The sequence below is a fragment of the Lagopus muta genome, chromosome 5, assembly GCF_023343835.1.
Source record: "Lagopus muta isolate bLagMut1 chromosome 5, bLagMut1 primary, whole genome shotgun sequence".
Lineage (NCBI taxonomy): Eukaryota > Metazoa > Chordata > Aves > Galliformes > Phasianidae > Lagopus > Lagopus muta.
This window is the reverse complement of record NC_064437.1, coordinates 32267535-32287894: the sequence shown is the minus strand read 5'-3', so window position 1 is coordinate 32287894 and position 20360 is coordinate 32267535. Positions and strand designations below refer to the sequence as shown.

The window sequence follows — 20360 nt, the reverse complement described above, 5'->3', positions numbered from 1 at the left end:
TGTTTGACTTACAGTTAATATGAAAGAGAAGTAAGCACTGTTTGCTTCAATAATAAATGGGAAGAGCCTGGTATGAAGCTGTAGCACTTTTTCCTCTGCGTGAATTTCTGGTAATAACTTCAACGCTACTTTCCAAACCACGTCCAACAAATATTTTGTAGAAGAGTCAAGGTTTTTTTTATGGATCTCTGTAACTGCATTATCCTGGTACTTGCATGAAGAGTACACATTGGTAGAACCAGTTGTGAGTCAGATCTCTGTATGGTTACTGCAGGGAATAACCCACGTTTGTGCAAAGACTTTCAACGGCAATTAAACATATGCTGTGATGTTTAGAGAGCCAACTCTTCTTTCTCAAGAGGCTTCTGTTCTACTGTCCCTTCTAGGATCCTCTGGAAAACACAGCAACTTTTCTGTAAGAAATTCGGGGTACTACTTGTCAACAGTGTAGCACAAGGGAGAATAAAGAGGGGAGAGTTAAAAGATTCTAGCTGCAGCTGATTTTTTTTCAAGCATATTTTCTTCATGTTTTCTGTTAATATTTCACAAGCTTTGCTGGAGAAATCCTGCTCCACACTGCTGGTGATTCTAAGTGTTGCCTTAAGTTTAGTCTGTCATATGCAGGCCATGGGAACTAAGATGTAGGTTTTGGATACATTGCAGCACTTCTGAAGTACTAGAAGTGGTAAATGAAGAGACATTTTTTCTCTTGCATCCTGAGGTTCCCAGATGTGTGGTATAGCTATCTTTTTCCCCCCACTAATGAGACAAGAAAGCTGGCTTTGCAGAATTAAAGGCTCTTAATTACCAACTTAAAAATTGTAATGTGATGACTTGAGAGAAGCATCCTCATTTCTGTCTGCTTAGGCTGCCCTTAGCAGAACGTACTGTGGATGTGGATGTGGGGAATGAAGCACAGTTTGCATGGCTCTGGGAGGGATGTCAGGCAGACACAGCCACTTGCAGCTGAGAACAGTGGCAAGAAATTGCAGGCTTCCCTATCAGTACAGAAAACCGAGCTCCATACAAAACACAGTGAATGACCTTTCCTCAGTCTGCTTTCTTTTATCCTCTCTGTGGCACACTTCTTATCCCTAAAGCATGCATTCAGTGCCCTGGCACCCTCCTGCACTGGCTGACGTGCAAGGAATTTACCTTGACTGCTGTTGCAAAGGGTATGACCCAGAGTGTACCTGCTTTGTTATTTTCTCCTCCAGCAACAAAGAGCTACAAGCTAGCCCTAAACATAACTGTAAAGCAGTAGTTATTTAGTCGGTGTGATTTCTGTGTTGCTGGTGACTTTTTACATTGGACAGATGATTGTGATGTTACCAATATTTCTTCATGCTGCAGTTTTGAATAAGACACTAATTTATTCAAGTTGTTTAATAAAGGCTACTTCAGCATGCCAGCTTGCAGAGAACTTGAGCAAAACTTTGGAGCCATCTAATGGGGATATAAAAATGTTGATTTAAAAAAATACATATTCTCTGGTTATTGTAGTTTCTGATGTTAATGGCAGAACTGCTTCTCTGTGAATCTCAAAGAAATACAGATAATTAACTGACGGTTGCTTCACCTAAAAGGTTGGCATTATTTTATCAGTGGGATGAGGTTCGTTTCCCAAGTTCAGATAAAATAGAAAACTTCTGGAGTGTTCTCCCCGTTTTTTTCCTCATTTTCAGTTTTGTTGTTACCAGTGTACACAGGAGCATTGCTGCTACTACAGCATCTCAGTGTGAATGCTTCTCTTGGTGATCCTGCCACTGCACTGATAGTTCACTAAATTGTGACCAATACAAAAAATAGGATATATGTGAAATGGTATTATTACAAGATCTCATTTTAGTTCCCGGGAACTAAGTGCTTAGGGTGAACATAAAAATTTAATATTTTAAAATAATTTTCCTAATTTGCATCTCAATAAAATAATATTCCTTTGCAGTGATACTGGTTTTTTTTTAGTTTATGTATAGCTTTGAGACTCAGTAAGTGGAGCTATGCTCAATGGCAGTGCTGGCAAGCAGGTAAGGAAGGGTGCTTAAAAAAAGCAATCAGTTTGAAAAATACCAAGCCTATGGGTAACAAAAGAGTTGGAAACAATTTCAAATCTCTCTCTTCGTATCTCCTTCTCTTCTTTCTTGTGAAATGTTGCAGACTTTTTTTTTCTTCTAGAGCTGAGTTAAACTCTTTCTTCTTTTCAATTCTTTCTGTCCTGGGGGGTTAAGATTGACCTGGAATCGCTCTTCTTCAGTATGTCATATTCTACATCATAGAATAACCTGCTGAATAACTCAAGGAACCAAGCTTTCACCCTCCGTATGGTGAAGTCATGCTGGTAGCTTCATTTTCTGTGTTTGTCAGGTAAAGTCTATCTAAGGATACAAAGGCATAAAAAGTGTGATTCTTCCTGTTCTTAACCAGGGAGTGCTCTGACCGGATTCCCACTATGTCTGCGTTGCAAAGACAAGCAAGAGCTTTGTCTTTGGTGTCACCTGATAACTTGAAGCTGGTTGTGCTTTCATCACTTGAGACTGTGTGCTCCTCCAGGTCACTGACAAAGATATTAAAGAGGATCTTAAAATCCAGCTTAAAATCCAAGTTGTATGAATCAGAGCTTAACCTTCCCTGCTGTCTCCATCTTCTTGTGCTATGTGAAATCTGAGTCTATTTTGGTGCTTATTCAAATGACCCCTTCTAGACTTAGGCTGCATTTCAATAAGCTGTCTATTTCCGATATTATTATGGTTGGATTTCAAGATTACTTGAATAAAAGCGCCCTTTTTTTCCTCAAGGCAAAGTAATACTGCAGGGGTGTGCTATTAATAGCATGCTTCCAGAGTAGAGAGTTGCTTGGATTTTGGTCCTTTAGGGAAAGGACTTATTATGGTTCCTCATAACAAGTTGGTGTATTGATCTGAAATAAGTATGTGAGCACCCCCACAGCACGCACCCAAGTACAAAAATGAGACCTGTAAGTAAATCACAACAGTAATTTTGCTTTCAGCACTTGCTTCAGAAGCTATCAAATGCAAATGTGTCTTCTGGCAGCTGTTCTCAGAGCTGCTGTGGGTTGATTCAGTGTTGTCAGAAGTGAACATAGCACAGATTATCAGACACAGGCTGTTAAAATTCTCTGCGATGGAAAAGAAATATTTTTTCAAAATGAGAAGTACTTTCTTAAGCCAATATTTTCCATGCCATATTTGTCTCAGTTTATTAAATATAAGAGTTTTTATTACTCTCTATTCTGCGGAATTGAGTAAGCTTAGGAAGATTAATTTACCTTCACTGCATATTGTGCATCATCAGAGCAAACATTCTGGAGTGTGTTTTGTGTTGACAGTGATGCATGAATTGCAAAGTACATTTTCCTTATATACCTTGAACGTGGGAATGGCAGTTTCAGAAACAATTAGCAAACAACTGAACGTAAGCCAATATAAGAAGCTAGCCTGAGAGCTTCTTTTTTGGTTTGTTCATTTCAGAATATCCTCACTTAGTTACTTTTAATGCACTAAATATTTACTGGTGGTTGCCTATTGTGGAACAGTTCTGTTTTCTGCGTTTGCCATTGCACAAGGCATTAGAGAACAACTCTTTTTCTGAAAGAGCTGCATTGTGCATTAAGTTTGTGTTGGGTTTGTGCTTTGCTGTGCTGGTATTTAGGTCTGCTAACACAGCCTGCTGGCACAGGTAGCACTGCAGTGTAGCACACAGGACACCCTGCAAACACAACAGGCAGATTTGTAGCTGTGTGAACAAGACAGCTGACTCCAATTCCTGTGACTGGGCTGCTTGCCAATGCTGAGGATTTTGGAAGGTGAAGGAGATTGACCTGTTCCTGGATCACTCCTGCAGAGAGTAAGTTATCAGATTGAACTGGTGACACAGCAATGAAAGCATGACCACATACTATTAAGACAGTAAGTAGGTTTTGAGTACATTAGTTGTCCTTTGCAAGTGCCAGTGTACTTCTGCTCTGTGGCAAACCAAGGAGCATGCCCTGTAATAAAAATGAGGTGAAATTCTGTTTTTATTATGGACCTTTAAAGCCGTAGCTCAGCATGAAGGAGGTACAGCAGCAGATGTTTCAGATAAAATCCAGAGATGTCGATGAGCTTTAGAGCTATCAGGGTGCCTTTAAAGAGTGTTAAAATGGCAGCATCAGACTTAGTAATTTGGGTTTAGGAATAGGTTTTGCCTCCTCTGGGGACAGCAGCTACCTGAAACAATATCATATTTAAAAAATGCTTACATTTCATTGTAAGGTCATTCTACATCCAGCTCTGATGATTGGATTAGGAAAAGGAAATCTGCTTTGTACTGTCAGTGGCAACCCAAAATGAACAGTAAGCATTCTTGTCATGCCTTCTGTGCATCATAGCAAAATTAAGGCCGATGAGGATGAAACAGTCATTCTGTCCCTCTTGTTCTGAAAACCTGAGGTTCAGGTTGGAACGAGTCAAAACATGAGGATTTGAAAAAGAAGCAGAATTTTTGGATTAAAAGTAGAAGTACAAAAAACTTCCAAAACATTCAGGAGTAAGTTTTTTTTCTACATTGTATTATATTTAGATTCTGATGAAGTAGTAGCATCAGCTGTGACATGTCCATCCAGTGCTCCATCACAGCAGCATGGCTTCTGCTGGGCAAGGCAAGTGCTGATGTGTCTTGATTTTGGGGATAGAGCATCCCTGCACTGTCTATGCCAGTGTTTCTCTGTTCTTGCAGTAGTATTGATTTCCTGGTGTAATGTTTCCATCTTACTGTGTTTTCTTTCCGTAAGCACTTCTCTTTTCCCCGATGAGTGACAACTGCTCGTTCCTTCTGTTTGCGATCTGTGTCACAGGCCACAGAAACAAGTATTATTAGCTGCATCTCTTCTGTAGTTATATGCACAGGATGTAAAACAAAGGCATGCTTTTTGGTGCCACGGTGTTTAAATTCATGAAGCTCAAACTGAGGTGCTTCACCTCAGTGCAAATTATTTCACTCTCCAATTGCTTGAATTTGGGTTTTTGAATTAAAGATCCTGCAACTCTTAAAATATCACATTAGGCAAAACATATCTGATATGCTTTTTTCCTTTCTTTTCTTTTAAGCCAAATATAAGCTCTTCAAGTGAATAACATCTGTCCACAAAACTGTGCAGAAATAAATGGGTCAGCTGTTCACCTGTGCTTCTATACTGGATGGATCTAATACATAGCAATGAAATTGCTGATCAGTCGTCATATGTGAAATTGTAAATTAGATGGTAGTTCATTCATAATTTTATCTTTCTCTGCAGACTTCAACTGCTACAGTTAATATCGTGGTGACGGATGTAAATGACAATGGGCCAGTTTTTGATATGTTTCTACCAAAAAACCTGTCTGTACAGGAAGAGGAAGCCAATGCTTTTGTTGGTCAAGTAAGGGTAAGTTGTTAAGTGCAGTTAGATTGCTTATTACACAAACATTCCAGGCTACTAGGAAAGAAGGCAAAGTAATTGCACCTTTGGGAAAACTCACACTGAAGTGTTTGAAGTTGATATAGTCAGACATATTTATGTTAGCAGTTAACAAAATGATCTCTTTTGGGCTTTAAATAATCGTAATGTTTAATAAGTGAAAAAGTGTTCTTCCTATAACAATAGCACAATCAGAAGACTATTCTTGAAGATAAACACTGTTGGAAATGCTCATTTGCCTTTCTTTCCTGATGCAACTGTATAACTAGAGAACAGGCACTGTCCTCATAATTCATTAACTACTATCTTAACAATGCCTGTAGTTAGGATATGGCATTTTTCATAGCATTAAAAGGGGCAAAGGCATATAACCATAATAACTGTGTTTCTTTCAAAATTTTTATTACTCACGATGTGTCATGTTTGTTGTTAATGTTCTGTTCTTTTTGAGTGAACTTGAGTTCTGGCATTTGTAAATTGAGTTTCTAAGGGTTGGGCTTGACTTTATTTCTAATTTTGTTGCTTACTTGAAAAGTTTTGGTTAATTCAAGTTACATGTAGGCTCCTTCAGTATGGTACCATTTGCACTGGTACTGAAGAGGTTCTGCTTATGTGTGTGCTCTGCTTGCTCTTCGATACGGTATCCTTAAAGGTAGGTACTGCACTGAAGCTGTCCAAGCTCAGCTGTCGTTTTAAAGGGAAATAACTTTTCTTAGCATTAATGAAGACCAGAGATTTCTGATTTTGCTTTTGTTACACTGAGCTGAAATATCAGTCCCGTCTAAGCCTTTTTTTGATCCTTGCATGTGCAGAAGTTAGGATCCTTGTGCTTGAAGCTGTTTCCGCGAAGATATTTTTTTTCATTGCTCATTTTACATAGTCGTTTCTCATTTTGAGTCCTCAAATGTATGGACGTTATATTTTAAAACAGTACCAAGTATCTTTAAAATCCACTTTGAGGATTTTTCTGGGTGCAACATTGTATTGAGTTTATTTTTAGTCTAGATGGAATTATAAAATAAAATATGTCATTGCGACAGAACCTCTCTCTGATAAATTAGTTTAATTTCTAAGTTGTGTTAAAATGAAAATATTTAATGAAACCTTTTGGTAGCTTATTCCTTCATGTGGAATGATAGAAACTAGCTATATCATTTTTTTTCTCGTGTTTATCACCAGTTCTAATTCTCAGTCTCCAGATGAAAAGAGCTTTTTCTTTGTTCAGAAATACTGGATGTAGTGTCTAATATTTCATATTCATGCAGACAGTGTAAAAAACAGTGATTTGGGCATTTGGAATTATTTTCTGTCCTCAACGAGATTATTGAAGTGTAAGGATGATTAACCTTTTGACGTAGCTGTGTTGTTTAGGGAGATTCTTCTTTAAACAACAGTCACTTTTGTTACGTTGTCCTTCACAGTACATTAGAAACCTCTCCCTGGGGTTCTGTGGAAATATGTTTTATATGGAAAGCTGTAATGTGGTTAAAATGTAAAGGGCTAAAAAGGGCCTGGCGAAAGAAGGTAGTACTTACTGTCTCATGTGTTTCCACTGCTAAGAATTAAACTGCTGGCTGACTGGCAAGGCTTCTTTTCAGAATCTCTTTTACGAAAGTCATTTCAAACAGCTGAAATCCACCATGGTGAGCACTGATACAGACGATTAAGAAAATAACCACTTCTTTGCGATGTTCCTTTCCCTTTTGAATGGTGACTTCTCAAAAATATATTTGCGCCATAAGATTAAAGATCCCCCCACAGATCATTCAGGCAGGGGATCTAGGGATGTGGGCTATGAAAAAGATGCTCCACTGCTTTGATGCCTCATTTTTTTTAATGGCAAGGTATGGGAACTCTCAGCCCAGTGAGCCTGCAGAAGGAAAGCATTACCCACGAGGAAGATGAAGTTATGGGCTGCTGAAGAAAATAAGACATGCAAACATAATGAGAGCAGATGTGAGGCATCCAAAAGCTGTAACATTAACTAGCATTACTGCACAGATGCCTTGTCATCTTCGAAACATGCCTAGGACTGGTGGTTCCTTCTAACTAGGAAAGCAAACATCGTGCTCAACTTTGAGGATGTCAGAAAGGTGGATTTGGGGATCCCCAAGCTGGTGAGCCTGACCCTGATCTCTAGGAAGATAGGAAGGCCTCTTTGAGGCCATTCCCAAGCAAATGGATGATAAGACGATGAATGGGAACAGCCATAGCAAATTTACCAAACCATACCTGACCAAGTGGTAACTGTCTGGGCTGAGATAAATGGCTCAGTGAGTACTTGCAAACCAGTGGAAGTTGCTTCCCTTTGCTTTGGGAAGGGCTTAGATGTGGTCTCTCATAGTGTCTTTATAGCCATATTATAGTAAGACCCATACTTGAGGACTGCAGTATTGGGCAGTGGAGTGGGAAAGCTGTGGGGTTTGGGGAGCAGTGCCATCCAGACTGCTTTGCAAGTGAGGACAAGCCAGGGCTGGGGCAAGCATTGCTCAGTATCTTCAGCGGTGACCTGGCTGCCAAGGCCAAATGGCCAACAGTTATTCTAGTTGCCTACTCTTGGAGTTAATCTTATAATAAAAGCGATTATATTCTTCATACAGTATTTTCGCAAATCAATTATTATACAGTTTGTTGTTTACCAGCAGCAATATTTTTATTTTTATAATTGCTAGTAAGCATGGCATAGGTGAATCTAGGGATGTATTCTGTGATGTCAGTTATTAAAAAGGTAGGGCTGTAACAAATGTATGAATCTCTATGATAAAATAATAGAAATGGTCTCAAGGACACTTGAAAAGCTGTTAAAATTTCTTCTTCCAATTATTTTTGTATTGGACTTTCTCTTCCTTTCCTCTGCCAAAATTGCAAAATTATGTCTCTTATCCTCTCATCTATTCTACACAATGTATCATGTTCACACCCCCCTTTTGAACCCTCTTCCAAGGTGCAGGTAAGTAACTCCAGAGAAGGACCTGGGAGTCCTGGTGGACAACAGGTTGGCAATGAGCCAGCAGTGTGCCTTTGTGGCCAAGAAGGCCAATGTTATCCTGGGTGCATCTAAATGAGCATGGCCAGAAGGTTTGAGGGAAGTGATCCTCCCCTCTACTCTGCCCTGGGGAGGCTACAGCTGGAGCAGCGTGTCCAGTTCTGGGCTCCCCAGTTCAAAAAAGACAGGGATCTTTTGGAAGCAGTCCAGCAGAGGGCTAGAAAGATGATGAAGGGCCTGGAGCATCTTCCTTATGAGGAAAGGCTGAGTAACCTGGGTCTGTTCAGGCTGGGGAAAAGAAGGCTGAGAGGGGATTTGATAAATGTTTATAAATATGTAATGGGAGGTGGGAGGCAAATTGGTGAATCCAGGCTCTTCTCGGTGGTGTGTAGTGATAGGACTAGGAGTAATGGCCTAAAACTTGAACATAGGAAGTTTGTGCTAACATGCGGAAGAACTTCTTTGTGGTTATGGTGGTGGAGCACTGGAACAGGCTGCCCAGAGAGGTGCTGGAGTCTTCTTCTATGGAGACATTCAAGACCCATCTGGACGTCTACCTGTGCGACCTATTATAGGGTACCTGCTTTAGAGGGGGGATTGGACTTGATGATCTCTTGAGGTCCCTTCCAACCCCTGCGATTCTGTAATTCTGATATGAAACAGTTAAATCAGACGCTCCCATGTATGTCTGTTTTGAGTGGCTAAGTTAAGTTGGACTTAAAAAGGGATTCCCAGAAGGGCTTAGGTAACAGTCAGGATTTCGTTTCCCAAAGAGGCATAGAACGAGGGTAATGAAAGGCTTGACGTGGGAGAGAGGTGGGCCTGTTTGTGGCAGGCAGTGCTGGCCCTCTGAAATGCCCTTGCTCTCTGCCGCTTGAATGGCTCTTTGCCACCTGAAGTTCATGAAGGCACTGTCACAGGAGCGCTGCCTGTGGGGATTTCAGGGGCACACTGAAGATCAAAAGAACAAAAGTGAGAAGGGATAAGGCTGTGACAGTGTAGTGGATGTATTTCAAATCCCTTTTATTTTACAGCGCTGTCTGAGAAGGTTAGTTGGAGGTGTATTGCTGCTCTGTCATGTCTGATCATCAGGATCCACGAACAAGACAGGAGCAGGATTACTGAGTGAAGCTCTCTACAAAGGACCAACAGAAAACTAAAAGCTTCACATCAGAAACTTGAAAATGAGATTAAAGCGTCTTATTTTCTGTTGCAGTCTAAAGTAGCCTGATATTGAAGAGACAGTATCTGAATGATCAGCATTGTGCAGCATACCATTCATCAGTGTTATGTTATGTGCACGGGATGTGGAGAAGTGGGATGAAATGTAGTTGGCTAGCAGTGGTGAATATTGGCAAATACTGATTAGGGAATCACATGGTGGTGAACAACCCACCTTTAATCAGGAGCTCAAGTGTCACCGGGCCTTAGATTTTCCCTGAAATGAAGGCACTATAAATAGGCTCCAGAGCTGAAAACAGACTGCACACAATGTGCCTAATACCTCTGTCATCTGTGACTCAGTTTAAAATGGGAAATGCATTAAAAAAAGAAAAAGATTACTCTTGGTCATGGAACTATACTACGCAAGTGGAAAACCAAGCCTTGGACAAATTTCCTTAATTCTACAGTAAAATGATTTTTTTTTTCCTATTTGTCATATAAACATAAACTAGTACTTTGATGTATACCAAGTGTGTCTGTCCACCACAGAGCAGAGCAACTATAAGGTTGTATAAGTAGGAGAGAACAGAGATCGCCTATATGGCATTTTACTTCCTGTAGTGGCATGGAAGTGTTTTAAATGTGTTCTTTACAGAAGCAGCTATCATTTTTGAATGGTAGCAGAACATAATTATGATGTCAATTTCCTGAGTTTTCTGTAAATATTAGTGAATTCTTATAAGCATCTACTTTTAATTTAAATGCACAACTATGCAAGTTTCATAGTTTAAATTTCACAGGTGTCAGTAGTGCTTATTGTGTTGGACTAAGTGACCTCTGGAGAGCCATTACGTCCAAATTGTTCTATGTTTCGGTATATAGGAAACTGCTTTGAATGCTCCTGAGGTATTGCACTACAAGATTTTGTTACAGAAAGCCCAGAAAGGAATCTCATTTTACCTAAATCACTGTTGTCATTGTTTTCTGCATGAAGGCTCATACAAGGGAGTATGACTTACCACGTTATAACACATATAACCTTCACTGTAGATAACACCTCACCTGTATTAGAAGTAACAGCTTTCAAAATTAAATTCTCAGCGTTCCTGTACCTTTAGACAGCTGTAGAAAAATTAGAGGTAGAGGAAAGGAGAAAAAAGTACAAGACCAGAAAAAAAAGGAGAATTATTGGCAGAGAGGACAGTCTGTGGAGGTATGGAATTAAGCCTTTCAGGAAGAGAGAAGTAGAATCAACGTCTCAAGTAAATCTCAAATACTCAGAGTGAATCCATAACCACTGCACACAGTGTGATACATTACATAAGAAAGTATTTTAAATTCGTCTAATGTATATAGAATCATAGAACGGCTTGTGTTGGAAAGGACACCAAGAATCATCAAGTTCCGCCCCCCCTGCCTCAGGCAGGGCCTCCATCCTCCAGATCTGGTACTAGACCAGGCTGTCCAGGGTCCCATCCAACCTGGTCTTTAACACTTCCAGGGACAAAGCATCCACAGCCTCTCTGGGCAGCTGTTCCAGCACCTCACCACTCTCTCTGTAAAGAACTTCCCCCTGACATCCATCCTAAATCTTCCCTCCTTGTGCTTAAAACCATTCCCCCTTTGTCCTATCACTATCTACCCAAGTAAAAAGTTGATTGCCCTCCTTTTTATAATCACCTTTTAAATACTGGAAGGATGCAGTTAAGTCACCCCGCAGCCTTCTCCAGGCTGAACAAGCCCAGCTCCCTCAGCACGTCTTTGGAGAGAGAATTATCCAGCCCCCTGATCATCTTCATGATGATCAGATTTTACATATAAAAAGCAATATAAGCAGATAGGATTTTAAAATGAGAATCTATCAAAAATTAAGCAGAGTTTAAGGTTGGAGAAACATATCATGGCAAATGGACCACAACCAGAGAAGTATTTCAACCATTTTCACACTCGTGGCAGTTCATTGTTGAGAACCGAGGATTTTTGATATCAGTAGGAATTCCTGTTCTTGTCTGCTTAACATCTTGAATTCCAGTCTGTTTTAAGCTCTTTCGCATATTTCAGTTCAGCTCATGCCATGTTTGATCATCTGAGCTAATGGTTTTCCGTCTCCAGTACATGACCATTTAGTATTCTGATGGCCAATTCTGTCTGTTCAGATTTGGCAGTTCAGAACTGTACCCAAGAGAAGAAATTGTTTTTCCTGAGCTTGCAAATAAATGATGTTAGTTTATTCTACTAACTTGGCTGCAGTTTCTCTTTATTGATGCATTTCAGCAACTAGAACAATTATCTTAGATTAGCATTTCCTCTTCTGAAGGCTGCCTGGTAGAAGTACAAGCTGGAGAGTTTTCTCGACATACTTGTCAAATATCTAACTTCTTTTTTGTAATTTTCAAACTCTGTGGCCTTGAAATCTCTAATATAAGAAAATGAATTTCCTGTAAAGTGTTCCTTTGAGAACAAGAGAATACAATAGAACAAAACCAGAAGTCTGAATAGTAAGATGAATAGTTTCATATCCAAACATTGGCTGCTAAGATCCAGCTCAGATCTGATGTTCACTAATTAGGTGGCCTTATGAAGAGAGCCAGCACTCAGGAGAAAATGGCAAAAATAACTTTACAGCAGACTAACCCATTAAAGAAATCTACGGGAGCCCATTTCAATGTGGAGATTTTAAACAATACGTTTCATCTGTGGATTATAAGCTTCTGGGTTTTGTTTTTTTTTACTGTGCACATTCATTGATGAATCTCTGAACTGCTTGATTGTATCATTGTCAAATTGCATACTCCTCATAAAAGCAGAATTTCTACACATCTTTCAAGTAAAAACAGGCAGAGTGAGCCTCTAAATTTAGGAGTTGGTTTTGTGCCAGCCTAAATGAAACTTGTCTATTTTTGAGTGTTACGATGTGATTAAGTTTCGTAGGTGGCTCATCACTCCATTAAATCATGCTTTTGCAGCTATGGGCTTTCTGAATTTCATTTAATTTATATTTGCTTGCAGTGTTTTACTATTCTTATTTAGTTTTATTTAGAGTCACATTTAATTGGTTTCCAAAATCACCATCCAGATGGACTGAAATTAACATCAGCTATGAAAGTAATTATCAAAGGCTTTCCCATTTTGTGTAAGGGCTAAAATCTGGCGATATTAGAAAATGTATAGTGTGATGTCTTTACAAATTGCTCTAAGTAGAATGAAATCATGGTATGGTTTGGGTTGGAAGGGATCTTTAAGATCATGTAGTTCCATCCCCCTGCTATAGGCAGGGACACCTCTCACCAGACCAGGTTGCTCACAGCCCCATCCAGGCTGGACTTGAATGCTTCCAGGAAGGGGGCATCCACAGCCTCACTGGGCAGCCTGTTCCAGTGTCTCAGCACCCTTACAGTAAAGAATTTCTAGTCTAAATCTGCCCTCTTCCAGTTTGAAGCCCTTAGAGTTAGGAAAAAATGATAAACTGGTAATGCATAGCCCAGTAATTTTCATTTTTGTGGGAAGGTTCCTGGAGGATATACCCAACTCCTCTAGTGTTTTTCAAAAGTATTTAAGATGTGAGGGTGGCAATAGTTTGTTCTTTTAAAGAAGGGAAGGGCTGTCTTCAAATTTCAAGGTTGTGAAGATTTGAAGATAATTCCTATGACTTTCATTTTGCTTCTTTCCTTTTTATTTTAGACTAGCTAGACCCAACTGGACCACTGCAGCCACTGACAAACCACTGAACTTGCCCCCTGGTATTACAACATCCAATATTACTGTATATTCTTTACGTCATCTTTCTTCATAAAATCATTTAAATATCAGTTTTCTAGAAAAGTCCACAGAAATGAGCTCTTGTTGGTTTAAGACTGTGAGGAAATATTACAGCAATCTGGAATGGGCACACAGTGACACCTTGTATGTTTAGAAGCACAATTAATTAATCTAATTGCTTGCAGAAAGAGAACAGTGTGTGAGAAAAAAACTGGGAGGACAGAAGTGGTTCTGTGATTCCTTCTTCCGACATTATCGGGAGTTTAGCTGACAGAAATCTTTAAAAGCTCTTCATACATTCCAGTCTTTTCATTTGCTTTGAGCACTTAATGAAATAGGAAAACTGAAGAGTGTAAAAGCAGGCAAAAAGAAATGAAAGATTTTCTGAAACACAAGAAGAAAAATGCTGACCTTTCTAGAATTACCTGATTTTCCCTACTTAAGATATTCTTAAGTAAATACTGAGCCAGAAATTTTTCCAATAGCTGTAGCCTCTTGCTGCATCTGGGTGATGTTAGTTTTGTCCTATGTGCACAAACACTAATCTCCCTTAAAAAGAAAGTGCAAGATCCAATTTAGCACTCCCACTCACATTTGGTTTGCCATTTGACACAATGGAGGGGCTTGGGTGTCTTTTAAACCCGTAATAATAAAAAAGAATCCCGTTTTCTTCCCTGCAAACAATTGGCCAACTCCCACTGACAGCATCCTTTGCATCCTCCCGCACAATTTCCATCCCTCCTGGAGCTGTGGTATTAGCTGGAATGCTGGAGAGGCTTTCAGAGAGACAGAGGTCTTGCTGGGGTGGGGATGGATGATGGGGAACATCTGTCTCTGAAGAACTGCAGGAAATACTAAACAGGGAGTGTCGTCAGAAGAGTGGTTCCAAAGAAGTGATTCAGCATTAATGAGGGGATACCTGCCATGTTTGGCTGAACTATACAGACAAGTATCAAATGACAACTCTGCCTTATTTTGCTGTTTTCCAGCTCCAGCAATTTGAATGTAAATCCTCAATTAACCTCCTTAAATTCCGTTGTTGCCCATCATGAGCAAGAACTGTGGATATTGGTAGGAGGTTTCTTTTGAAAAAAATAATAATGATATAATTAATATTGTTGGCGTTTAAACATTTGTCATTATATTTCAGAGCTAATGATCCTTTAAGCGATATTCAGGTCTCCCAGAATTGTATTTTCAAGCTTTTGGCACGTAGTTTGTATTTAGTGTTTTATTTTCAAGCTGTGTTGAAGGAAGATAATTTGTTACTGTTGGTTCACATTTGTGAGATTGTCTCAGTAATACTGAAGTGCATTTGGTAATGCAAATTCAGACTTGCCTCAGTGGATATAGGCTATTATGTGGCTTATGCAGGTTTGTTTTACTATGTAGTACTTTGCAAGCTCTTTCTGTGAAAGATGGAAATGAGAGAAGTCATGTAGATCTGGAGAGTTTCTACAACGACAGCAGAAGTTGAGAGTCTTTAGAGGAGCATGCTTTTCCTGTCTCTCAACATGCATAATGAGATAGGAAGGAGAATGCGTCTTGTCTTCTTGCATCTCTTGTCACAAGCATTGACAAGAGGAGACAGATATCACTGTTTTCTTTTTCTAAGTAACTCACAGGTGCACTCACAAAAGTGAATTACCTTAGACCTTTCTAAAGAAGCTGCTCCATCCCAGTAGCATCCCTTCTGGTTGGGAAACTTAAGGGAATTTGAACCTCCAGCTGTTTGACACTAGTGTGGTACATCTGCCTTGAACCACTTTGAAGAAGAGCAGAGGAAAAATAGCAAAATGAGCTCTGTTTCCTGTCTAGATTTACTAGGTCTGTGTTGTGTGTGCTTGTAAGTGATCAAGTGTTACACTGGACATAGGAGTGGTCTCACTGCTTTGCTTGGTTTGTTTGGTTTTGTCTTTGAAACTTTCCTAGGGACTTCAGTAATATACAAATGAAATGGTCTTTTACTGCTCTTCTGCTCTGTTGACTGTGTACTGAGGTAATGAACACGTATTAAATCCATTAGGGTGTTGCTAAGTTTTTCTTTTGTGGGATAAGATTAGTTCAAGCAGGGTCAGTGTTTAAGGCAGGACTTAGAAAAGCCTGGCTGCTTGGTCTGTGGACCTCCTCCTCACTTCTCTTGTGGTCAGGGCTTGTGATACCTCCTCAGCTGGGACCAGCTGGTAATGGAGCTATTCTGTGGTAACACTGAGCACAGGGATGAGGGTGGGATGACTGAACTCATCCATTTAGACATAAAACAGTATCTGCAGACAGGAGCAGGCAGCACTGTGCTGCCATTGACTCCTTCAAGGATTCCTCCAGGGAGCTGCTCCTACAGGCTCTTAGAGGCTCCAGAAAGTGATTTTCACGTGGAAGTCCATCCTTGAGATGTCATTCTTTTAGAAAATAGTCTAAGCTTTTATGTCTGCAATGGGTACATTATCAATTCTTAAGTTTGTAGTGATAAAATGACAGTTAATGAAGATCTTACACTCTACAAGCAATCTAATCTGGGCAAACAATAGCCTTTTTTTACAGCTTTTTCTTAGCCAAAGTTTTGATTCTGCAAAGACATGAACCTGACTATGAAATGTATATGTGCACTAAGTTCCTGTGTGCAAGTAGTGGCAGTAAGGCAGAGGTCACCGTGAGGAGAGGTTGAAGATGCCCCAGCTGCATCCAGGAGGTTCTTATGCAGGAACTCAGTGACTTATTCTTCGTTTGCTGTGCTTCAGTTTTGTGGAAGTTGGGCCATCTGTTACAGCACTTCTGAATTTTTTTTCCCCTTACATGTTTTGGACAGTTTTCCAGTATGTCATCTGTGAGATTCTTCTGCCTCATGTTATTGCCATGGAGGTTGTAAACTGAGTAGGTCAATCGTACGTTGAAAGATGTTGACTGAAAGGGCTCTCCATAGGCTGGTTATTATGAAGCTGTGGCCGTTAGGGCTTAGTGCATTGATGTAGTGCAGAGAAAAAGCATGAAGGAATTTTTCTCATTAACACTTTTAATTAACTTTTAATTGATTCTTAGAAAGATAAATGGCTTCATTATAATGTCTTAAAATTAACACCTTCACCAGAGTTACACATTCATGGGTATCTCCCAAGTGTTGTTCTTAATAGCAAAACATAAAATTCTCGTGTCTTCTCAGTTGTGTGTAGCCACACTTCCAAAAGTCTCGCAAATGAAAATACCTTTCTCACAGAATGGCCTTGTTAAATTTACATGACCCTATTCATCATGCCTTAATTTAATTAAGAGAAGGAAAAACAACTGGTCAGCATTGAAATTGTGCTCCAGTGCCTCTAGGAATAGTGAGTTGTGCCCATCCTTACCAGGGCAGTTACACAATAACCAGAATTGCTTAGCTGATGTGAAATCTGAGGCTTAGTTCCATTCAGGAGGGCAAATACCAACTGGATAAAATCTAAGCGTTTATCTATTGCAATCACCAGCGTATTCTGCACGTGCAAGACTGAGCGTGAAATTTGATTATGTTGATTTTGAAGAACATGATACATAAACTGTTGAAATTAACGTAGTTCTTCAGAGAGCAATGATTAAAACGTCACTAGATACAACAAACCTTAATTAAAATGAAAATTTTTAATGAGTCTGTCCATTCTAGCTGACTACATTTGTCCTAAGCATGGATTCTGTAGTGATTGGCATCCGTGTAAAAGCCAAATAGCAGCGTATCATAAGAAATGTGCAATATGCATTAAAACTTGGTACTTTTTTCTGTTTCTTTAGGCTACAGACCCGGATGCAGGTGTTAACGGTCAAGTTCATTACAGTCTGGCAAACTTCAAGAATCTTTTTCGAATCACTTCAAATGGCAGCATATATACAGCAGTTAAGCTGGACAGAGAAGTACGAGACTATTATGAACTTATTGTTGAAGCAACAGATGGAGCTGTGGACCCTCGCCGTTCAACACTAACTTTAGCAATCAAGGTACTGGATATTGATGACAACAGCCCTGTTTTTACAAACGCTTCCTACACTGTCTCAGTTCCTGAAAATCTACCACCTGGCACTGTCTTCCTGCAGATAGAGGTAAGAAAGTGTTACGGAATGGAAGAAAATGTTTTGTAAATGTTCTGCAGTACTATGCATGTTGTTACCTAACTTGTCAGTGAGACAAAAAAAAAAACAAACAAACTGAAATCAAGGAAGGTGTGATACTTAGACTAAAAAATTCATGACCTTTAGATGTCAACTTGTTGAGGTTCTCCTGGAAATAAGAGCAATTATTTATAAAATTGAAGAATGCTGTCTTCACTCCACTGTCATATTTTGGAATATTGTTTTGCAAAATGCTTTAAATGCTTTTAGTTTCTCCTTGAAAACTCATCACAGTGCTCTAGGTTTTCGTGTAGGTTGTTAAAGATAGAGCTTTGTCTCAATGGATTCAAACATTTAAGATAAACCTACACATCTACTCTCTCTTTGCATGTAGGTCGCTTTGAAAGCAATGCCTCCTCTTTGTTTCCATGGAAACTACAACAGATGCAAAGCACACAATGACACTAGTTGATAGAGCTACAACACACTACTGTTCAACATAGTCACCACCATCAGCTATGCATTTTCACCACCAATAGACAAGCACTTGCCATACTACCAACATCCTCCTCTGGTTTCTTGTGCCAACACAGCAAAGTAGGAGGCATTATTTTCAGAGCAGCCCTTGTAATTAATGGAGTTGAGTAGTTGTTTCCAGCGTGATCAACCCCACATCAAGCTTGTCATCTAAGATAGCAGGGGGCACCTGAAGTGTTGTCTTCTCTTTGTTGTTTGTATAGGAAGAAAACAAAAATACAAAACAAAACCAGAAAAATATAATCAAGCGAGAGTTAATTGTTCTAACTCATCCTTCTGCCACTTCTCTAAATATAACTGAGATTCATTTCCCATAAGGTGGCAAGAGCCTCCTGATGTTTTGGTCAGCATACCTTAATGAGAAGCTGTTTGCAGGTAAATTTTAAGTCAAATGAACAGCTTAAAAAATTGCATAATATTCCTCCTGATGAAAATTAATATTTTTTGTCTAAATACTGGTATGAAATAAAACCATCAATGTTGCTCTACAAAGTAAGGTCGAAAATCTGCTTAGCCCAGCATTCTCTACCTGGCAGTGGCCAATAGTGGCTGCCCAGAGAAGAGACCAAGAACAGAAGCCTGTGTTGAGTCTTGCCCAGAATACTGTGCTCATTTCACATGGCAAGTATGTTCTAATTTAATAACCTCCAGTGGATTATTGCGCAGTAGTATTAAGTGTTAGAATAAGGTAACAAAATGTATTTACAGTTCCTGCAAAATGGATTTTGTTTGCTTTGAGGTATTTTTTCTTTTTCTGTATGGCATGCTCTAGGCGAAAGATGTTGATCTTGGTTCTAATGTTACCTATCGAATCCGGACGCAGGAAGCACTCGAGTATTTTGCACTGAACAAGTATACAGGCGAGTTATCTCTTCTGAAGTCCTTGGATTATGAGTCATTCTCTGACACAGATGCAACTTTCACCTTCCTTGTGGAAGCCTTTGACAGCAAGGGCACTATGCCTCCAGGTCTTGCTACCGTCACAGTCAGGGTGAAGGTAAGAGCAGCAGCTGGTCTGTTGACAGCATCCTCTCCTTTTTATTACAAAACATCTTCACAGTCCTTACAGGTGTCCCAGTGACACGCAGGAGCACAGCAGCAGTATTTCTGCTTTCTTGCTTTTTCACTTGTGGGAAACTGCCTTTTTCTGACAGCAACTTGTTCTGTTAAACACACACTTTATAACTGCTATCATTGCTTTGCTATTTGCAATTACATAGTTAAATCTTGGTTCATAGATCTATGAAGTACAGGAATAGATGACAAACATGAAAACATTTAATCCCTTAGAACTGCTGAAAATTGAAATAAGTACCTAATGGAATTGTTTGCAAAAATGACACCATCACGTTTCATTTAAAGCTCTCATAAATTGTAATATTATGAACCATTCAGGTGTACTGAATGCTGATGGAGCACACTAAGTCTTATATTTCAGTTTCAGCTACTTGAAAATACAGAGCTGCAAAAAAACAGGCTTACTCAGTGGTCTTGTGCTATGAATCATTTTTATGCCATGAGTTACATCACCTCTGTTTCTGCTGTCTCACCAGTAATAGGGGGATAATGGTTTTCTGCTCGGTAAGGATCTGTGTGCTCATGGCAGAGGTAGTAGCACTCTACCAGTCTTCTGTTGTTGATGCACTCATAGAATCATAGAATGGCCTGGGTTGAAAAGGACCACAATGACCATCCAGTTCCAACCCCCTGCTATGTGCAGGGTCGCCAACCACCAGACCAGGCTGCCCAGAGCCACATCCAGCCTGGCCTTGAATGCCTCCAGGGATGGGGCATCCACAACCTCCTTGGGCAAAGGTCATGTCCAAGGATAGTTTAGATCCTCTAAAGCACGTTCCCTTGTGTTTATGGTGGTGCAGTTATGGAGACAGTCAGACAAATCCTTTTGTCTGGTTGCTTCATGTATTTATTTGTTTATTTTTTCTTTGTTGGTGGACAACAGCTGTGGGAGAGAAGGGAATTTAGTGTCTGATATTTGAGCTATGAAGCAAAAATTGTAGCAAAAGTGTGGCTCAGAAATGTGCACTTCAATACCTGGCAACTTCAGTGTAAATGTAATTCTGCAGAAAGTATTCAGCATGTATTCATCAGTTTGTGGTTCAGCTTAACTGTGTGTCTACAGATGCTATGGATTGCTGATGCTGAGTAATTCTGTAGATCTCTACTGCACTCAGTATTATTCTAAGGACAGCAAATATGTCAGATTATTAGCATTGATGGCAACGTAAGAAAGCTTCTACAGTACCTCTCTGTCTTTGCAAAAATTTTGATGCACTGCTTCTGCTTCCTATTAGTCTGCCCTCTGAACCAGTGGTTTCCAAGCGAGTTAAAGAAAAATATAGCTTTTGACATCATTCCATTAGCCTT

The 20360-nt window shown here is 39.7% G+C and overlaps 1 protein-coding gene across 9 annotated transcripts in view; it reads left to right on the top strand.

Moving 5' to 3' along the window:
- The window catches only part of PCDH15 (protocadherin related 15), a 678253-nt gene that overhangs the window by 549980 nt on the left and 107913 nt on the right, over positions 1 to 20360 (top strand). For all 9 annotated transcript variants that reach the window (XR_007376985.1, XM_048944599.1, XM_048944600.1 and 6 more), the window contains 3 exons: positions 5294 to 5422; positions 17124 to 17429; positions 18748 to 18972. Coding sequence is in view for 8 of the 9 variants with exons in the window: in XM_048944599.1 (XP_048800556.1) it covers positions 5294 to 5422; positions 17124 to 17429; positions 18748 to 18972 (660 nt within the window). In the remaining variant the exon portion in view is untranslated. The remainder of the gene's footprint in view (positions 1 to 5293; positions 5423 to 17123; positions 17430 to 18747; positions 18973 to 20360) is intronic.